This window comes from Astatotilapia calliptera, chromosome 13 (genome assembly GCF_900246225.1).
Source record: "Astatotilapia calliptera chromosome 13, fAstCal1.2, whole genome shotgun sequence".
NCBI lineage: Eukaryota > Metazoa > Chordata > Actinopteri > Cichliformes > Cichlidae > Astatotilapia > Astatotilapia calliptera.
In genome coordinates, this window is record NC_039314.1 from 11,905,448 (window position 1) to 11,928,195 (window position 22,748).

The 22,748-nt window shown below is 40.5% G+C and overlaps 1 protein-coding gene across 9 annotated transcripts in view; it reads right to left on the reverse strand.

Moving 5' to 3' along the window:
* Nucleotides 1–22,748, reverse strand: part of adgrb3 (adhesion G protein-coupled receptor B3) — a 116,490-nt gene that overhangs the window by 40,488 nt on the left and 53,254 nt on the right. For 5 of the 9 annotated variants that reach the window (XM_026190431.1, XM_026190429.1, XM_026190430.1 and 2 more), the window contains 8 exons: nt 20,616–20,777; nt 15,392–15,556; nt 14,500–14,664; nt 12,535–12,699; nt 11,851–11,952; nt 5,563–5,669; nt 4,328–4,525; nt 2,414–2,482 (listed from right to left, as the gene is read on the reverse strand). In XM_026190431.1, the coding sequence (XP_026046216.1) occupies nt 2,414–2,482; nt 4,328–4,525; nt 5,563–5,669; nt 11,851–11,952; nt 12,535–12,699; nt 14,500–14,664; nt 15,392–15,556; nt 20,616–20,777 (1,133 nt within the window). The remainder of the gene's footprint in view (nt 1–2,413; nt 2,483–4,327; nt 4,526–5,562; nt 5,670–11,850; nt 11,953–12,534; nt 12,700–14,499; nt 14,665–15,391; nt 15,557–20,615; nt 20,778–22,748) is intronic. The other 4 variants (XM_026190428.1, XM_026190425.1, XM_026190426.1 and 1 more) reach the window with 3 other exon arrangements.

Here is a 22,748-nt window from a genome sequence, read left to right on the forward strand (position 1 = left end):
TCTCCAGTGATTAAAATGCGGTGCTCTGTACTTATTTTTGTATGAAAGATAAAATCTTTAAACTTGCTAAAAAAGAAAATGATTAACCAGTCATATATACATATATATATATATATATATATATATATATATATATATATATATATATATATATATATATATATATATATATATATATAAAGATATATTAGTTGTAGCCCTATTTGAACCATTCAAATAACATCAGCATCAGAGCTGTAACCACCAGCTGTGCCAGCACATTTGGTGGCTGGCCTGTTTCTGGAAAAGCACTGCCAAGTCAAGGGTGATTGCCTCAGTTCATGTGTTGCTCCATGGACATCAGCACTCACATAAGAGTGAAGGGGCATGAATTCAGAACCACGGACAGCTCTATAGCACAAGCGGTAACACTGCTGGTCCACTCAGCTCTTTTCCCCAAAGTCAATAAATCAAAGGCACGTTAATCCAATAATTGACCTTCAAAAGATTGGAGTACTGTCCTGGCTGCCCATCTACTGGCTGCCCATCTACTGGCGATGTCTCACATCTAATGGGATATATCGTGCTGTACTGCAAAACCATTTTTCAGTTCTGCACAAGACTCATGTAATCGTGGGGCGTAAATAAGTGTGTAAGCACACAGTGGTGATGTCAGGCAATTAGAGAAGCCTTTGAGTGGCATTTAGCAATTAGCACCTCACTCTAAGTTGATATTCAACAAACACCTGAGGCAGGTATTTCCCTCCTCTGTAGCACCTTGTGTGTGTGTGCACATGCCTCTTCATGTGCCGCGGCTAAGCCAGGATAACGGATCAGCGGTGCTGAAGTCGAGAGCCTCTGACACAGCAGAGTGAAAGCCATAGTGGGGGAGAAAAGCACATCATGTCGCCCCTTCCGGCATGTCTGACGCAGAGTGCAGTAATGCTCATTCTGCTGGTCTCCATGGCAACCGCGAGACGTGAAGGCAGTGCAGGGAAATGGCTGCAGCAGAGGTTCTGCAGACAGAGCTGTTCCTTTCCTTGCCATGGTAACAGAGGCAGGAGGTGAATATATAGTGATCAGTGCAAAAAGCCAACTTTACAGCCAGTTAAGCCCAATAGTGAGGTGTTTCATGTACGTGTTTTTGGTGTGTGGGTGCTGTGGAAGCTGAGCCGAGAACACTCATTAATGCAAGAAACCCAACAAGTGAGAAAAACTGTATAAGGCGATGCAGCTTGGCCATGTTCACTTTTTATAATGATGTAACTAAAGCAGCACATCTCAGACATGCACATTAATAACTGCGGGAATATTTAACAGTGTCGCACATTTCTTCTGGGTGTTAAATCATGGAGACAATATATTTATTATATTTATTTATCTATACTTCCTCGGATCTGTCTGTCCTTATCTCTTACGCATACTCGCTGATGAAATTGCTAGTTTGTGAGCTTCTCTCACCGACATCATCCCTTTAGGGGCCCTGCCAAATTAAAGCTCCAGTAAGTAAACACCTAATTACTCCTTGTGTAGACAGCCAGGACTGGCACTCTGAGCAATATTTGAACTGCCTGTGTCCCCTTATAGCATCAGCTGAAGTCAGGTGTGGAGAAAGTAAGACAAAAAAGTCATTTTAAGGCATCACCTCACTCATGTGTCAGTGCAGGTGACACCCAATTTACCTGTGAAGGTGACAACAGAGCAGATGCCCTTTGCAGACTCGCAGTCATCACAGATGGCATCTCTGTCAGAGTCTGGATGTGTGTGATTTCAGGGTTCAGGCTGTCTCAGACACCAGTGGCGGTTTTGAAAACAAGACCTGCCACCTCTCAAACTGAGAGATGTGTCTAAACCAGGACGATGCTAGAATCCAATCTTCGTGAATAAACAAGTCTTGTGAATGGGTACTTTTCGGCACTTAAATTTTGACATACACACCATTGCCGCTGTGTTGCAGTATGTTGCTTCTCAATTTCTAAAGGATATTGAAACAATTTTTCGCCATCCACCTTTACTATATGATAAATATCAAGAGGGGAGACTGCTGCTGAAATGTTCATTTTTTTATGGTAAAACTGACCTGAGTAAGGTCCTAATCACACTGGTTGCTTTCATCGGCATCAGCTGGGTGAAACAATGCAGAAGGAATGAGTCCTGCAGTGTTGATGGTTGGACAATGTCTATGGCGGTGCTGCTGCCACCAAGTGGAGCTCGGAGGAACTAGTTTTTTTCTAAATGAGGCCAGATGTCACACCTGCTAAATTACCTCACTACCATATGTGTAAGTGTAACATAATCCTAAATCCACCTGACTTGCCTTAATCTGTGCTATTCAGATGGAGAAACTGCAAACAAGCTTTGAGTCGAAGTTTGAGGCAAACAGTGTTCATGCAGCAACCTGAATTATTTACTAGGTGTACTGCCACATGCTTACCTTTTGCGCGTCTTCCCATTTCTCCTTATTTTCCTCCTCCAGGAGGTTGCTGATGATTTGAAAGAAGTTCTGTGGAGATGATGAAAGGGAAAATGCATAACACTCCCACACACCAGCATAACAGGCACTGCAGCTAGACGCTTTTCTCAAATCATGACATAAACACCATGCACTCCAAAAACCTACTGTTATGGATAATATACTAACATTTACGATAGCGAAAAATAAGAGATTTCTGTAGGGGCATAATGATTTTCTCCCGCAGGGCTCAATAGCACCAGGAAATCTGCCACTGAAACCGTGATGGTAAACGATAGGAGAAATGATGGAATTTGTGCTTGAGCTCTGACAGCAACACACCTTGGACCTCCTGCAGCTTGCAGCAAACACTTAATGCTACAGGAGAAAAGCACAAGCTGCAATCAGAAAAAAAAAAGATGAAAGGGAATGTTTGAGCAGCTGTGTGGATTGTCTTCTTCAGCACTGGAGAGCGGGACTGCTTGGGGTGCATGCCTGCAGTCGTAATAGGACCCCTGTCTGATCTTTAGCCTTGTTATTTCGTTTGGTCTACAATATGCCTGAGGGAGTGGCTCTCTCTCTTGACACAGGCTATCTTGTTTTCTACTTGAATGCTTATGCTCCCTCTGGTGGTAATGTGCCCACTTTAACACTGCATTAGCGCAGAGACACACGGAGGGGTTGGGCTGGCTGACTGCTCTCCTGTCTGCCCACACACGCTCCTAATAACCAGAGATAGGACATTTTCCTCATTTCATAGGTTTTCTACGGTAGGAAAACGGATGAATGGCATCTTTGTATCCATCCATGGACAAAACATTTGGGGTTTTGCAGAATATTAAAAGGACCATGCGCCTTACATCAAGAGGAAACTGTTGATAAAAGTGGACTAAACCAACAGAAAACTAAAGAAAAGAGCATCTCTGACAGTTTGTAGTCCAAATATCACCACACTTCGGAGGTGCATGATTAATTGAGTTGAATTTTTCTTTTTTTTAATTGAATTAGATCAGAGTTTTGTAATCACCTAAGTAGGACAGCTTGTTTGTTTTTGCCTTTCTTTATGTGCTTTGAGTTACCTGAAACCTAGAAAACAGCACAATGACAAACACTACGGCTATATTTCAGATTTAATATCTGACTGAGCTTATCAGTAAGCAGAGAACTGTGTGGCTGGTATTTAAATAACTGAACTTTCCTGCTAATAAAGGAGAAATTATTACTATTTCTATACAGCAAAGAGCTGATGGACAAGTCTCGCATTTTTCTAATTTCCTGGAGCTGTTACTCATGACTTTATCCACAAGTAACAAACACAGACAAAACCTGAAACCTCACGAATAAACTACAGTAGTATGCTGTTACAGTATGCTTTTGGCATCACATAATAACAATTATTTTATTCTCAATTAGCAAAAAAAAATTGCACACATATATAGCACAACCATTCACACATGCACACGCAGCAAAACAACCACATATATATATATAAAAACCTAACATGTATGCATGCTGGACAGAATAAAGAGGCCTGTGAAGGGTGGCTTTGAAATTGGCACAGCCCTGGGAGCATAAATTGTCTTATTGGTGATGGAGGTGGGGCTTTTGCTATAATCTCCATCATCCTATTGACATAAAGAGGATCAAGACTGCAGTCAAGCCCAACATGATGAGATGAAACAGCTTAGGATGTGGAGTAGATCTCCTGATACAATAGAGCCCTGGGTGTTTGTGCTATTTCACACACAATAGAATTCATTTTTCTCACATTACACATTATAGCTCTGGTACCCAAAATGATAAAACATTTATGTTACCTAAGTAACGGCATGGCATCCTTGCATACTTCACAAAGATTCATGTCCACATGTTCAAATGAAGCCAGCGTCCACTTACTTGCACGTCATCGGATGACGGCTCATAGCTGGCTCTCTTGAAGGTCTCTGTCACATTGCGAAGGATCTCTACTGAAGACAGGAGGTCACCAGCATAGAAGTTCCTCCTCTGGGTGAGATCCAGCAGGTTTTTTGTGACCTGGGACATCCCATCCCCCGCCAGCATCCTCTGGCCCTTGGCAAGGTGCCCCTGAACCTCCAAAAACAGGAGAGGACAGAACTTGGGGCATCGGTGTCCTCTGTTGAGTTCGCAAGATACACGCTAAGCTACACATTTAGATTAAATGGGGTGCAAAAAATCAGGAAGAAAGACTCTACTCTCTAAGGCCCTTTATGTGACACTTATATCTACGCCAGGCCTGAAATGTATTCTGCCTCGCGGATGTTTTGAAATGAGCCAATACGAATAAAAGAGTTAACTGGAGCAGAAGACACACATTTAGGCAGAAATTGCAGAGTGAAATGACATCTCACATCATTGCACAGGGTTTACGTCCATAAATACACGTTCACAGGTGCAGCGCTATATGTGCTATCTCAGCTCTTCTGAATTATTTTATTTTTAACAGTGATGGAGGGTTACCAAAATTACCTATTCTAGTGGAAGCGCTTCTGTGTTTTCAGGCTGAAGGCAAACCTACTAAAGCAAAAGTACTCGAAATGGTGCAATAAAATGCACTCGGGCTTCAATGAAAACTGCTTTTTGTGTGATTAAAAAGTCTCATCAGACGACAAAAGAAAAGAAAAAAAGAGAGAATTCACAAAAGGTTCTCTTGAGGGAAAGATATGATTCTATTAAACTGAAAATACCGTTTCACTGAGTTTCCCTAACTGTTATTTATTTATTTACTTATTTACTTTTTTCTTCATGCTGCAAGTCTTATTTTAAATGAACAAAATATTGCAAGTTGTTGCAGTGGATCCTATTTACCAAAACATAGCAAAGTGCAAGTGACGAGTAACCGAGGAGCAACATATATTGTAACCGCGATATCATCAATATTGTAATTTATTTAGAAACACAGACGAGAACATGCCTGGAACTCTAAATTCAGCAGCTGAAGGACATCAGGGAGGGAAAAAAGGAAAAAAATGTGTGCTTAAATTTGCTCCTCTATTGGAAGTGGTTAATCTTTTTGGCTACATTGTGATGAGAATTGGGAGGGGGACACTGGGGAGGTAATTTATGGTGCATTGGAAACAGAGGCTGTGAGAGGGAGCTGACTTTGCACCTACTGATTGCTGCAAGTATCTGAATTCATTTGTTATGCATCGAGCATAGCTGGGCTGCTCCCAGAAGGCCATACCGCGGTGATCCAAAGAGCAGCGTCGACTAGTGGTGCCTGTAGAGGAGGAAGGAGACAGCGACAGATTTGGAGAGGAGGATTGGCGAGGGAGGGATGAGAAGATGAGCAGGCGCAGAAGAGGTGGGGGGGTAGGTGGAGTTAAGACCAACGGTGGGGCAAAGAAAGGCAGATTGAAGGGGTAGAGTGGGATTAGTTGGATATGAGAGGAGGGGAGAGAGACAAAAAGGAAAGAGAATAATATTAATACTTTTAATGAGAGTCTTATCTTTTCCTCTTTGTCCGTCATTCACCATCAAAATTTGATGTAACCCGCTCGTTAGAGAAGGCAATAAAGAAAGGTTTATGGAAGGAAAGTATTACAGTATTTGAACAGAAATGGTTTAATATTATGCCAAACGACACAGTCCCGTGCCTTTTAATATATGCTCTGCGTGCCCGGCTAATACAACTTGTAGTCGCTTATTCAAACATGCAGCAACTCAGCTGTGATAGCTGTCAGGCATTTAAACAGTAATCCTGAAATAGCAGAACTACCCAATATCCACCCACACGGCCTACATAGGGGTCCAACATCACACCTTCCCAGCTGTCGACCTGGTGGAGTGCACTTCACACATCACCCCACCGCTCCAAAACAGGTGCTTGACATCCTGAGGAAAACTCCCACAGCACAAAACATTTCCCCTGGCATCCGGGCTTCACATAAAACCTTCACTATCTCTTGTTCTCCTCCGTGCTCTCTCTCTGACTTTCGCACACTAACACACACAGACAAAGAGAAATCACAAACACCCCCCCCCCCCCCACACACACACACACACACACGCCCACCTTCTCCACAGCTACTACTTGGTGATATCCACTGAAGCCGAGAGTGCACGCTCGCTGTGTGCCGGGAGCAACCATGCATCACCATGAGACAACCCAGGGGGCAGCAGGAGAGGCCCAGTGCTTTACACTGGGCTGAGCCTTTGTGTCCCTCAAAGCGGGTTTCACCTGGGTGGTTTAGAGTTTTGCTTCACAATCTCTACCACTCTATCTACTGTTAAGGATGCCAGCAATCAAAAGAATGCTCGCTCTGAATTTTTATCAAAAAGATAGTAAAAAGTCTGTTTTATGATGGTTTGAGACCTAGAAATTAGGCATTCACTTCAGTGTTTTGGCTCTGACATTCCAAAAGGTCACTGTAAGCTGAGAAAGGTTGGGTTCTTTGAGTGGGAATTGCCAAAAAGGCACAGAGCAATAAGAAGAGGTCAAATTCAAGAACTGCTTGAAATTGATAAGCATTGAGGTTGCTCAGTGATGTGAATTTTGTCCACGTATAGACACGAAGCAGGAGTTAAACAGCAAGAGAGGTAATGTTTTGGTCACCGGTAGCCTGTGTTTATATTATTAATATACTGTATGATGTTGCAATTTTAATGTGATTTCAGCAGTCCTCAAAGACACAAATTACCCAAGGCCAAAATCATTTTAATGTAAAATCCCTGCACTGGAGCTCATCTTTTATTTAAATAACCTAATTTTAAGTTTGAAAAAGGGGAGCTCTCGATTGTGGTTTATAAGTGTGCAAAAATAAAACCTAATAGCAGACTTGCACTTTATATAAATATGTCCATAAGCACACCTTACTTGCTCAGGAAAGATGCACTCCTGAAGCCACCGTATGCAAACAGCAAAACAAGAGTAAAAGAAGCTTAATGAATGGTCAGTGTTGAGAGATAGACACTGATTCATTTGTAAGTCTTTCTTTTGCCAGTTTTGTGAACTGAATTTCTCCCAAACTGATCTATTTTTAAATGAAGTTTATATTGTACAGATATATAATTAGATATCAATCTGCCTTGGCTTTGAAACGGGTTGCTAGTGGGATCAAATAGGGTTAGAGACACAAACTCGAGGCCTTCGCTGTAATTCTGCCCCAATCTGTCATCTGTCCTTGCATCATCAGTGATGTACGTGGAGTAAGTTGAGTATGAAATATAGGTCAGTGGAGATGTGCTTGATCAAAACCAAGGCTGCACTCCACTGAGGCGCTGACCTGTCGCTGTCTGGTTTGACAGCGCTCTCGACTTGGGTGCCATTAAAAGAGAATTTTTATTCAAGTGATCCTCACCGAGACGGAATACTAAAACAGTGTTTACCAGCTGAGGAGTTGGAAACGAGACAATGTTAAAAAGAGGCTTTGAACAACATTTCTGTGGTTACCATCCGGTGGTGAAAAAGAACAAAAAAATCCCTTACATTCTTTAAAAAAAATGTTTCTGGAATATATGACAAGTAAAACGTCTTGGATTGAAATGGCTGCCATTAATATTATGAAAAGGTAGAACTAACAAATAAAAAAATGAATACCTTCCCCAGTGAAGGGTGGTGTCTAATTTATTTGCTGGAGACGGCTGGATAATTTTCTCTGCATTAACCTGTGAAGAGTTTGTTTAATAGCCTGTGGTGTTGCTGCTTTAATTGCTCCCACTTTCAGTTGGATGACTTGAACTTTAATTGATAATTGAGATTTGGGGCTCTCATTACACGGGCACATAAATAACAGTACATGAACTTTTGAATGCAAAACATCTTCCGCCAAAGTAACTAGTACCTTCAGGTCTTAGCGGGAATAGAAACGGCATATAAATCAAACTCAAAGGATTTATTGCACCGAGCAGCCACTGGCAGGTTTAGCAAATAACGCCGATCCATTCATACAAATGCAATGTTTTGCTTGGAAACTTAGGGTCCTGGCATTCATGTGGGTGTTCCTTTGACGCTACAACCTATCTAAACGTTGTTTCAGGCCAAGCACACACCCCCGTGGCAACGGCACTCCCCGGCATCAGCTGCCTTCCTCGGCAGGACAATGCTCAACGCTGTACTGCAAAATCTGCTCACAACAAAGAGCCCAAGGCACTGGCCCGGCCTCCCACTCGCCCTGAATATGCTTGGGAACAAGCCTAAACAAGCCTAATAAGTAACCCATGGTACTCAAAAGATCTACTGCCGGTATCACGTGCACTAAATGATGCTTCCAGGGTTCTGTGTGCAAACGTCACTGGGTCAGAGCTGTTTTTCTAGCACGAGGTGGACCTATACAAGATTTGGCAGATGGCTTTAATGCTGTAGCTGATCTTGTGTCATTAACAATACCTTGTTGTTGTACCTAATTGTTAAATTGCTTTTGTTCTGAAACAAATTAAACCATACACCTTTATTTAATGAAGGACCAGACTATGATAAATGGGCAATGGAAGCTCAAAATCTTACAGTTTTCATTGTGCTTCAGCACACTCTGCATCTAAAAGTAGATGTAAATGTAGCTCGCATGTTTACCAGTTTGGGGACATTTTTTGCTTGGCTGCTACACTGCGAACAAATTCATGTGCCATACGTGTCTCGCTTTTCCCCCCATTCTTGCCTCCGGTGGCAGTTGTCATCGCCGATGACCAAGTCGGTGCGGACGCCCCTGCACCCAGCGCTCTTTCTGTGATGACCTTGATGACGACAGGCGCTATGGGTGAGTAGGTGCTGAAGCCCCCTAACACATTCGGATGTTTCACCCGTGCCGTCACACTGCATTCGTGTTGCCCACTTCAGACATTTCAGTTACCTTCTCTGATCAATATTTCATCTTTGTTTACCTCTGCCATTTCGTATCAGGCTGTCCAGGAAGGATGAGACTATCAGTGAGGAAATTCACTAAAGGTTTGAGTCTGACCTTGATCTAATTCCAGGGCAAAGGCTTTGAAGAGTTGTTTTCATTTATGGTTTCTTAATGTATGCTCCCCGAAACCTGCTGACTCTAGAACTGTGATTAATGGCTTTAGAGATAAACTTGACCTGCCCTGACCTATTGTCTATCACCATCTTTTTCCCAGTCCTCTGTGCCAGCTTTGACAGGGAGGATGCACTATACTTAAACATGAAATATGTCTGCTAGCTGGATTTTTACCTTTTTATTATGAGACTGTTATAGTATAACCCAGTTCTTTGGCAAAGTGAAATAGCATCCCTGATAACATCACTTTGGGTTCAAGATGTACTGCACATACGGTACCAATAGCACATCTTGAACTTGAAGACTTGAACTTGAAGTCCACCAACACTGGCAGTTACAAAGAACTCAGCCCAGAGTGCTGACCTAGTACAGGCAGCAGCGACAGCGTGCTCACATCTGAAACTGCATCCAAATTAGCTGCATGTAAGAAAATAACACGTGGTCTGAATTAATCTTCTGTGTCGCAGCTCACGCGAATATAAGAAAGCTCATTAAAGCAGAATATAGAGCCTCGCCTTGTCTGACCCGAACTTAGCACATAAAGACAACGCTTGGTGTAAATGAAATTCTTAGTAAAGGTCAGAAAGGTGTCGCATTTCCAACATCACACAAATAAACACACACACACACATACACACAATCCCTCACCGCAAGCTGGAAATAGCTTAGTGGTGCCAAACAGTTATTAGCCATAAAACTAATGTCAAGCCAGAAAGCTAATGTCATGCTACTAAATCTTACTCTGCGTAACTTTGCCGCAGGTGAGCCATCTGTGAATGACAGTGTGTTTGCTACTACATCTAGTTTGCAAGTTAGCCATTTTATGGTCGGGGACGAAATGTAATTTTAGGAACGCCAGACTGTTTTGCATTTTGCAACAGCTTACTGTGTCAAACCCACATGCAACTTTCTACACACGACAGCCCTCCACTGCGCCGATGTCTGTCTGCTGTTAGCAAACTGACCTTCAGCAAGAGCAAAGGTAACCTGTATCACAGCAGATTTATCAGAGGCCGCATCCCTTTTTTATCCTCTCCCAGCTTCCCCCTCCTTTTTCTTCTTTTCAATAGCTCAGAGTTAGTCTCAATCTGTTACAGAACTTCAATTGCTCTCCTCTCCATGCACGCATTAAAGCCTCTGCTTATTGTCTGAAAACAGACATCAGTGTGCTTTTCTTTAACAATGCCCTCAGAATCACGTTTTTTTCCCCATCCAGTGCACAGGCAGTGTATTGACGGTGCAGTCATAAATTACATCACCGCATGTGGAAATGGAAAGAAGAGCTTTTATCAACTATCCGGAGAGTGTGCAGGCGAACTTCGACATTTAGGGCCAGCAAGCATTGCACCTTATGAAGTGGCAAAATTGCGCTGATACATGTATGAAAAGTCTTGTCTTGTTATTTTAAATTGGATGGAATCCAATATGTTTTTTTCCCTTGGGGGAATGAGGATAAGTAATAGGATTTTAACAAGATGAGTACACTTACCAATAAAGCTTCATTCTATAAGGACAATTAAACTAGTGATAATAAAATGAACATCTAATTACAAAATGTCATTCAAAGTGATTACAGCAGAAGCTTTATTGCAGTGTATTCTTTTTTTTTTTTTTTTAGTAAAATGCTTATTTGTACAATATAAAATTTGTAATTTCGTCTGTCTTTTTGCACCTTTTTGTCATGCAGGATTGCTATCTTAAATTTCCAGAAAATTTGAGTGGAAAAAATAAGTAAATCAAGGGTTGTGTCTCTGCAGACAAGTTCCATTCATTTGCCAGTAGTGCTTACAGTTTAATAATTATTTTTTCATTAGTTCGCTTGCTTGAATTTGCACTGCCACTTGTTTGCAAGTCAAATCAATGCACATTGCTCCAGGCAACCCGAGTTTGCCGTGCGTTTGACTTCCTGACCATGCCGAGGTGGGTGGCAATATCATCACAAAATGAACCTAAATTCTATAAATCCCACAATATTTTCCCTGTGAAATCAAAAAGGAGATCTAACATCACAGATTAAAGCTTGTTTACTAGTGTTGGAACTGCTGCCAACAATGAAATGTTCAGTGTCAAACTGAAAGAAGACCTGAGGCAACTCGGCTTTTATTTTCACCATTTACTACATCCATCCATTTTCTTAACCACTTATCCAGGGGAGCCTTACTTGGCTAACTTTGAGCGAGAAGCATGCCCTGAACAGGCCAATGCCAAGTCAGACAACCACACACTCTCTCATTCACACCTACAGCCAATTTAGAAACACCAGCTCACCTAACATGCATGTCTTTGGACTGTGAGTAGAAGTCAGGGTACACAGAGCCAAAGGAGACCGTGCAAACTCCACAAGCGGTTCAAACCAGGAACATTGTTGCTATAAAGCAACACAACTAAGTCTCATATTTAAAAAAAAGAAAATACACAAATATATGATGTAGCTTCTGTCCTCACCTGTGGCATTAGGGGGACATCTATTGAAGGCGAGTTCTCCTGAAGGGGTTCGTCTCCACACCATTGACACTGCATAGTCCTCAGGACAAATTTCATAAGGTGCTGGAGTGCAAAGTGATACAAACATTACTACATCAATGCTAAAAGCTTTTTAGTCTTTCCAATATGATGCAACAATTTCTTCATGCTGCATATTAAGAGGTATGGAAATATAGGAGATCAAAGCTGTATAGTTTCAGAGAGTCTGAGAATGCATTTATGGATTATAATAAAATTTACCCTCTTCACATGCCTCAGTCTTTATGAGGGAAGGTACTTCTTAATTATAATAATGGAAAAAACGTTTTTAACGTTTTTGTGGAACACTGCTTCCTTTACTTCAGAGAATAGAAGTATTACGTGACTTCATGTTTAAGACTCTACTTCAAAGGAGATTATTTTGAAAACCGTACTTTAAGCTTTGATGATACTTCAATTTCTCGGTATGTCCGTCACCATGATTTCAATTTCTTCATTTATTTCAGTCATCCACCTCTGCTAATCTGCACCCCCTCTTCAGACTCAGTTTTAACTGATCTCTTATAACAAGACATGTCAGTCAGTGCACAGAGATAATTATCTCCTCACTTTCATTCAGCTTCTCTGTGGCCACTCAGACTTAAGTCTTATTATGCTCTGACTCACCTGGACACCGCTGGTCACTGCACTTTCTGACTTCTTCTCCGCTCCCATCACACTGTTGCCCAGTCACCGCTGCCCCCTGACACACCCGAGCACGCCTCTGCCATCCACCGTCGCAAGACTTTGAGCAGCCACTCCACGGACCCCAAGGATTCCACTGGCCATTAGCTAAAATGGAATCATTTCTAGTTAGAAACCGACACTATTACAAATACAACAACTACTTAAAAAAAAAAACAGCAGAAGATCAACTAAAAAGAAACAGCTATAAAAATGTCTTTATTTAGTGTGTGATATCTTTAGCTTTTGATTACATTTATATATTTTGCTACTCATGCTTTTAGTTTGAAAACGTAATTTCTTGGCAGTATTTCACAAATGAACAATATCACCTGTAATAATCAGGGGTGTGTGTATTTTATGGCTAAAGAAAATGATTATTCACATCGTTTTGACGATATTAAAAAAACAAATAAAACCACACACACACACACACACACATTTATGCTGACGTTTCCAAACCCAGAGGTACGATTTATGCCCTTGTAATGAACACTGTTAAACTCTGCGTTAGACAAAAAAACAGATGCTCCCCTTCAGCAATGTAGTAAATCACACGCCCTTCTGAATGGAAAGGTACAACACCGTGTGAGCAGGAAACACACACCGCTCATTCTAACCTCCACTTACCCCTTCTTCACTTATACGGGCATTTATCATGTCCTACAACTAACCTCTGTCGGGATTGCTACTGGAAGCAAGAAAAACCAGGAAAAACCACGATGACCTGTTGGCTGAAACTATCTGCAAGACATTGATCAAATCCCAGTGAATAGTGATTTCTTTGCCTGCACATGAAGCAGCTGATTCTTCAAACAGATGCATGCTCATGTGTTTCAAAGAGCTCATTGTTCCAGCAGTTCTGAAGAAATTGTTTTCATTTGAAAACACATAGCATTGATTCAAAAACCTGCACAGGCATTTATTGTAGTTATTAGGCTTTTTTTAAAGACTTTAATCTATTCAGTTACATTAAAAAAATACCATAATTTCTAGGAACTAACCAAACATGCATTTAGCTAGTTCTAAAAAGAAAAAATGATGCTTTTGCCTTGAACTCTTTGTCAAAGCAGTGCCTCCAGCACTAATGGACATTGTGCTGACTTGTTAAATAGTGGCTGTGTTTCTCACTAATGATTGATCTCTCACCTTGGAAACAAGTAGGACTTGCTAAATAGATAGGCCTCATTAAATGAATAAACTGTATAATGCATTCTCTCACTGTAACGGCAAACAACAGCATCACCTTCTTCATTATCATAAGCACAAATTAAAAATACGCATTCGCAAGCATTTGCCTCTGTTTTAGGGGTCCGGCAGACCACAGGGCTGGCTGATTATTGAAACAACATTTGTAATGACTTTGAAAACTAAAGAGGAAACCATGCTCCACACACACATATCGGCGAGCTACAGACTAGAAACCTAGCTGTTTTTGCAGCTACATTTGCATCAGGAGATTATGAGAGTGCTCAGACCCTTCACATGATCAGACAATTCAAAGCCTGATTGAGACCTCTAAGCAGACATCTTTGAGCCTCTAATGCATCTATGATGTTGACAGACAGTTCGGGCTGCTAACCCAGAATTATGTGAAAGGCATACAGTATATCTAACTGGATTTTTCAAATCCAATTGATAGAGCACGGTCTTGAACATTACTCTTGATTCTTACAATGCCGATTTGATTCTTGCTACAGGGCTTCTCTGTACGCATCAGGGAGAGTAAGATAGCTCAGTTAAAGGCGATAGATTGTGCTACATGGTAATGACTGTAATAATGATGATGACAATATGGGACGGGCTGGCTTTTTTTTTTGTCTCTCTCTCTCTTCCCTGTTTAGAATCGTTGTTTTCAAATTTAGACATCAAAGCGGATATGGAATTAAGAGGCTCAGGATTTTTTACCTGTGCAGTCAGGATTATGGCACTCTCTGCTTTCTGCCCAGTGACCGCGACACTCAGATCCCCCATGGGCGGCTGCTGAGCACTGCCTGGTCCTCTGCTGTGTGCCATTGGCACAGGTCACCGAGCAATCGCTCCAAGAGCTCCACTCCTGCCACTGTCCGTCCACTGAGGCACCAACCACAACCCAACAAGCATGTCCCAAGTGAAGGGAAAAGGAGGGCAGACAGAAATGGGAGGAAATATTCAGATCACTATTCTCTCTCATACTGAAAGCCAATAAAACAGATGTTATGTGAAATGCAAAAATTTACAGGGCAACTTGTCAAATTTGAAGACTCAGACTTTCAGTCGGGTGTCTGCTTTGTTTTTTGTTTGTTTTTTCAACTAGAATTTCCCAATAAAGTCAGAGACAAAAGAGAATAAGACATAAAAAAAAACAGATATTGGAAGAGTAGCTTCATATTAAGATTCATATTATTAAGAGGTTCAAAGCACACAGTGCCGCTACCTTCTTGTCAGGGAAGAGGGAAAGCATCTGAAATTGAGTTGTTTTCACTGAGTCTGCTAGGACAGCAAAGCTAACATTTACTGTGTGGAGAAACTCATCATCACTAATCTGCTTACCATTCACAGGCAACTGCGAGTAAGTGATTTTGACGTCAGTATTACAGTATTCCTTCTCAACAGGGTTACCTAAACCGCTTTATTGTGTAAGCTCAGAGTCTGCATCCATTCCCTTTTCTTTTTTTACTTACCTTTAAAATATTGCACTGACTAATATATGTGAGGTGTATTGCATTTTACAGAACTGATCTTTTAAACGAGTCCATGCTTTACTCATAACTGTTAATAAAATGATTTCTAACAGATTAAGCGAGCAGACAGATGATACCTGGGCAAAGGGCTATGTTGCAAAGTTTAGTCTGGGTCTCAGGTCCATCACAAGCCCTGCCTCCATGCTGGGGAGGAGAGCACATCCTAGTCCTAGTGCGGTGACCTCTGCCACATGTGAATGAGCACAGGCTCCACGGTGACCACTCCTCCCACACACCGTGTACTGCGGGCACAGAAAAGGCGTCAGGCCTAATCAATGTCTCTGTCTCTGATACAGCATAAACAAAGGCCTCACCGAACTGCGCTGAGCCATAAATGAAACAAAATCAATCAAAAGAATTAGCAACAGAGTAATGTAAGTAAAACACAGAGCACACAGACATTGTGGGGGCTATTCTCTAGCTCAGCCATAAGCTGCAGTCTCCTCCAAACATTTATCACAATAACAGCAAATGCTGCTCCTCTAACAACGCGCCATACAGTAGCACAGGTAGAACACAATAAAAATGTCAATCTCTGACAAGGGAGTTTCGACGTGCAGAACACCAACAATAAGAGTCCAGACTATCTAAACCAAGGTAACCATCAGGAACAGCAGGTCTAACAATGTCACAGTCTGTTGAATCTTCTTGGTTGACTGAGAATCTAATAGCAGGGGACCTTCAAGATAATGTGGGCTGACAATGGTTCTGGACAGCTGTCATTGCACTAACATACTGATCATGGTAATGCACAAAACAGACAATCTATAGCCTGCTTCCAGTCCTCAGAGTAAGTGTGCAATATTTAGACTACATATCAGGAAAGACGGATAAATTAAAAAAAGGAAAATGTATTGAACATTATGATGTTGCGGAGGTTATGTTGTTTCCTTTTGAATTATAAATCTGTGGCATGTTGTTTTTGAACAACATTTTGTCACCGCTGCTCATTAAAGCCAACATCAGTGAGATTATCTATCTAGCATTCAACGTCAACCGTGAGTTTGACATAAACGAATGCTCTAATACCCTCCGATCTATCTATTCAGATCATTTATTCCACTGAAACATGCTTCTAAATATAGATATTTCTAATGTAACACAATGTTTCTTGACAAAAGTGCAACTTTTAAACTATAATTGCTTTTTTTTTCAATTAATTTAAAACAATAGCTGGCAAAAGGCAGCATTCCTCTGGCATCTTGGTTTGTGTGTAAGCTTAACTGGGTTCTAGTTGACAGATGGTGAGTCTTCATAAAACTGCGGAGAATATTTGCTATTGGCTCATAGTTTTACTTTGGAGAGGGAAATGTGGAAATCTGAGAGGCAGACAGAAGTAAGACACCTCCTGTCTTGTCTTGGCAGTGCTCCTAAATGTACACAGAGATATGGAGTGATGAACACACTGCTTTCAAAATGTAAAAGTTTAACCCTGATATTAGTTTCTGATGCAACTGTTGGCAGCTTGATGCCAGCACTGAAGTACATTTACTGACAGAGTTAAGGCCCAGCATTAACTTTAAGTGCATTGCATAAAACCCAGAAAATACTGAAACTGTGTTTGTTACCAAAAAGTCAATGTCTGTTTTTATCTATAAATCTTCAAACTTATATTTATGCTCTAATATATCACCCTTACCTAACTTGATTATTTTCTGCATGAGAGAAATGGAAAGGTGGCCACTTTCAAAAGTAAATCATAATATTAAAAAATAATACTATATGACATTGCAGTATAGGCTCTGGTGAGCTCTGATGGCTATTGAAAATGAGCGTTCAGCTTCAGTGTGTCTTCCAATGTTTTAAATAAGCAAATGTTAAACAGAAACCTGCAGTAGCTGGACGGTGCTGTGGCCGTGATTAGGCTCTACATTTTCAGAAGTGTGGGAGGAATTTCTCATGTCTTGCACTTGCAAATTAGCATGCGCACAATTAATAGAGGTTTGTTGTAAACACAGCATATCGGGTGGTCTTATCATCTTTTGACTACAAACAGGACTTAAGACCTTAGTAATGTATGTCTGACTGCTGTACAGTGGCCGCTGGGGCTTGATAAATCCTCTTCAGAAGGGTCGCTGTCCACAGCTTGTGCAGAAGCTTAAAGTCCCCGCAGTACAAATTTTTAGATCTCGGGATCAGTTGTAGAGTAGTTGGATCTTGGGATCAAGCCTATGGTCCGCCATGAGGCAAGCTACCGTCTGTCCCGGCCCGTGCCTCTAGGCGCTACTTTGATGCTCTTAGCTAAGTGGCCCATGGTGACTGAAGCCTTTACTTTGAAATATTCGAGTTCAAAGCTTGCAGTCACCACAGCTAGCAAAGATGGAATAGGATTCTGTCCCTTTGTGTACTTTTTCTCTGAACTGCAGCCATGATTTACAGGGATGTCCATGAGCAATGCTATTGGTCTGCTAGAGGTGAAATTCCTGGACCACTACAAGATGATGGACAAAGCAACTGCATTTGCCAAGAATGTTTTCATTAATTTGAGGTAAGCTGGGATTTGGGTGGCCTTCTCATTGCTTTCCAGTGAAGTTTAACCTTTTTAACTTGCTAGCTAGCTCCTTTTACCCAACTGTAGTCACCATACAGTATTTATTATTTTGTTTCTGAGTGCCTTCTCTTTTGATACAGAGTGGTTTGAAGTAGCTTCAGATAACCCAATCAATGCTTCTGTAGTGGAGTAGATTTGCATCTGTCACACTGTAATTCAGTTAAATTCAGAGGGTTTTTTCATAGAAAAAGACCTGTCAACCAAAATGTCTAAACAAGATTTTATACATTATCATGCATGTAAAATCTTGACATATTTGTACTGATTCTAAAGTGTAGGTTTTTGACCTGTGTTTTACTTATTCTCCACTTATTTTTCTATTTTTACACACTTCATTTTTTATTCCATTGTAATTGTCCTCAGTGCCCATGCTAAACATAGGTGAATATATCCTGCAAACCAAACCAGGAAACCTAGCAGCTAGCGACAGCTATGGAGTGTATGAGCGGCATTAAACAACCTAACTTTAAATTATTAACCCCGACCTGATGATGTAGCTAGCTTTACTTAGAATATAATCCTTCCTAAAAAAAAATTGACAACACAAAAAAGGAAAAAAAAGAAGATAAACCTGTTACCTTGGGTGACACTTCATAGCAATGCAGATAGGTAGCACAGTTTATGCTTCCTTCTTGTGTTCAAAGGGATGGCATCAAAGAGCCTTCCTGTGGATTTACATTGCAAAGCTTGCCGGCTAACTGAACTTAAGTAACAGAAAGCCAGAGGGGTTTAATGTCAAAGGTATAGCTCTTTATGATTTTACCAAACCTCACATTGTGAAATGTCTGATGGTGAAATAATATTAGTGTTTACAAAAAACAGAGGATGCCAACTTTTATTCAGGATGGAATCAGATTTTAGACATATGTACTTTCCTCCTGGTTTTATCTTATATGTAAGGAAAAATGTTATTCTGATGAATATCTTATTGTGTGCTACAGTTTAAGAATCTAACAGTAACCTTAAATATGCACTGAATGTTAGTGCTGTAGAAAACCCTGAACTGAAGAAATGTCAGATATCAGAATTCCTGTAGACTGTGCTACTAAGAATAAAGCGAATAAGATTCAACAGAAAAATGCCATGGGTTTTTGTTGCTTGGCTTGTGAAAGGACTAGCATTTTACAACCCAGGGGATATTTCATACAGCAGATGTGTTGCTGTATTTTGGCATATTCCATCATGTTGTGTATGGCATCACAACTTATGTAGGCCCAGGATTTCTAACAGCATGCTTGATCCCAAGATGCAGCGCTCAGGACGCCGTTCACAGACGATGTTGCTGTTTTCAGTCATGGCAACTATAAGGTAAGGTTTCTTTTGACTGGAAGTGATGTGTCTTTAGGCATAATGTATTTTGGAGGTGTTCTTCTAAGCTTGGCATAGCACAGAGAGCAAAGAAAGCTAATCGATATGTCTGCCTTACAGAATATTAGATGTATACTCTGTGTTTCATGTGGCCCCATGCCAGGCTGGAGTTCTTTGTAGCAGTTTGCTACGGTAACTAAGTATAGTTAGTGCTATGTAAGTATTTTAAGGATGACCTGGTAAAACAACTTCTTTGATCCTAGTGGTAGATTTCAAGTATAAGTAAGAGAACAGCAAATCCGTCATCTTTCAAGTATTATAGTCAGAGCAATTTAACAACACAGCAGGAGTGCATTGATACGGTCTGAACTAAAAACTCATTAAACAAGTGAAAATTAGAAAAGCAAATTAGAATCTCTATCTTGTTGCTCTTTTAAAAATGTAAATTTCTAATTGCTTTACTTTCCCCTAAGTGTCAAGGCACAGTTCTATGGTGATTTTCTCCATTGTTATTTGAAAAAAGTTTTGGAACCACAGTGATAATTCAGCAGGGTTTATGCTTTCTGAACTGAATAATACTGGGCATTGAAGAGTCACATCAGGGCTGAAATGATGCTCTTTTATAATGATGACTCATTCTCTTTCTGTCTCTCAGTGTTGACGCGTACTAAAGGAATGACCCTTTTGAAAACCACCAACTTCCCACTTAGACAGACTCTATCTAAAATAGGATATAATACATCACTAATCAGAATGTCAGAGGATGCAGCTTGCAGTGTTTTTGATCGGCCATAATTACTTAGGAGTTTGCGGTCTCGGATGCACTGTGTTTATGATCGCCATCAGATACTTTGACTAAACCCGAAAGCTAAATCAACTTATTTGTGGGAGTAAAAAAAGAGGGAGAAAAAAATAAAAATTGACAGGGGTTACTTGTGACACGCTGTTCTACCAGATTCATTCTGACAAACATTTTCATGCTGCAATCACCAGCCAGCAAAGAATCTGATGCTGATACCTGAGTGCTAGTGACTCATCTGCCATGCCATCATGGATTGAGGAAGAAATGCCTTAAAGGGTGTTTGAAGAAAGCTATTTTAAAATGCACAGTTGACCTTCAAGAAAATGAAGCTGACGATATATCAGTATCTACAGCTCCCCGGGCTCCATGTGGATCCACATGTCATTAAACCATTTCAATGCTGATGAATTGATTCACAGTTATATGAAATGGAAAACTCAAAATGATAATGAAAAAAGAAAAACAACATTCACAAAATAACATCAAAGAAACAAAGCATTAGATTCATTATATTATTACTGCATACATTTGGAAATATAGACACATTCAGAAATTTGTTAAAACAGAACAACACATTTCCTCCCATATCAACAACAAAGGTGCAAAACATTAATATTCAAGAATCTGCGGCTAACACTACCTGGACAAGGGGCAGTGTTATTGCAAACCCTTGATTCTCTTAAAGGGCCGCTGCAGTGTGTTCCGTATGGTGAGACACATGTTCTTGTTCGCACCTGCGACCCTTGACCGCATGTTACAGAGCATGAGCTCCACTGGGACCACTCCTCTGCACCTGATTCACCTGTGTGGGAGAAGGGTGACACTAGTTAAATGCAGTAGTATGGTCCTGGGGCTTATACCGCTTATACTGGGCGGGGTGGGGCAATGTGGGCAGGTTTGAGTAAAAGAGGGAGGAGCCAACATGAGTAACGTCGGGGTGGGGTGAGGTCAGGTCCTAAAGAAGAAATTTAGCATACAGTCTATTCTACCTTTATGTGATCTTTGATGAATACTGAATTGGCAGCTTAATTCTTTTGACTCGTGATTCCATTTGCAGGCAGCATAAAAGTGTTTTTGTGGCTGCAATCACTGGGAGTAGTAGCATTAACAAATGGCTCTCCAGTGTAGGAGTAATTTGTATATTAATCTGCCTTTTTACACCAAATTCATGCAAAGATCACAGAAAAGGTACAGCTATGGTTGGAAAAAATGAACAGTAGACACTAGGGTTACATCTATTGCTTTCAATTCATTGAAAAAAAAAAAAGGTCATGCATTTCAGTGGAACTCAATATTATGTTTTAAAAAAGTAAATTCGCTATAAGCAAAAACAAAATTTCATGGTGGCATGCAAGAAAAGACAACATCTGAGAAAATAAAAATGGAATTTAATGGGTGTTAGTTCAGAAAGGGGTCTTAAATGTGGATTTCCTTGCACTGCAGCAAACTATCTAGTTTCCTTGACAACATTGGAGCAAATTCTGTGTTTTAGACAATGGCTTCAAAAAAAAAAATCTTTTTTAATCTAGCTCAAGTTGTTAACTCGCAGGGATGGAGGAAAATGAGAAAGTTAGCTGATTTTATTCAGCAGATCACAGCCATTTTCATGAGTGGCTCAAAGCAGAAGGTTTTCCGTACACTTAAATTTAAATTGTGGATGCCCAGAAGGACGTGTAATCTGTGGTATTTAAGCCACAGGATGTGAATGTGAGTCTGTCTTTATGGGCTAGGCCTTTAAATCTATAGGGAGAATTTGCAGTTGCTTAACTCCGCGTGCAGACTTATCATCATTAAATCATCATACGTAGCAGAAAGTATAGCAGATTAGCGAGGTAAAGGACCATAGCTGTTACATTAACTTGGAGATGTCTGAGTTAACTTAAAGGATAAAAAGGAAGAAACCGCATTGAGCCTTTCAATTTTAATGGTACAAAAGGTACCCCAAAAAAGCCATGAGATGCTAAATAAAGCTGCATAGTATGATGAGGCAGTGGGGTGATTTCCAAAGCCACGATAGCCAGAATGAAAGAAAAAGAATAAATAATTTGGTGACAAGTGAGTGGACAATAAAATTCCCACATGAGTGTAGTCACCGAATAATTGCTCTACGATTATGTTAAAATCCAGGTGAAGAATTCATTTTCTTTGAGGCTTTATGCATTGGAGGGATAATTCAATACAAAGCGAAATATTTTCAATTTCAGCTCTGAATACATTTATGTCATTGAAAGTCATCAAATCATATCAGAATTTAAAGTAGTTTCACAGCATGTTGTAACAAGGACACATAGATTCAGCCAAATAGGGGTCTTAACCCTGCCCTTAATTTTGTAGATCATAAAATAGACTGAGAGGTGGATCAATTTGTTAAATGAGGCAGTACAGGGAGAGTAAATTGTGTGAGAATGAGAAAACAGAAAAGCACAGCGGATGCAACTCGACAGGGAAACAACGTACCTACAGCGTGGGGAAAATGAAGAGATGTTAATGAGTATATGTTAGTAGTGGTGCGAATGCATGTACAGTGCGTCATAAATTAAAATGACAATGAAAGGAAAGGAGTTTTTAAACAATGACAGCAATTTAAACGAAACAACACATGAAAAAAATAAAACATTTCCCAAAACTTAAAATAAAAAAACCAAAAACTTAATAATAGCTACAACTAAACCCACCCACTAAAAACAAATGTTGTCTAGCTACATTAAAGCAAAAGATACTTAAAAAATAATGAAAGCAAAATAAAGATTTTGCTTGGATTTGTACCTAACTT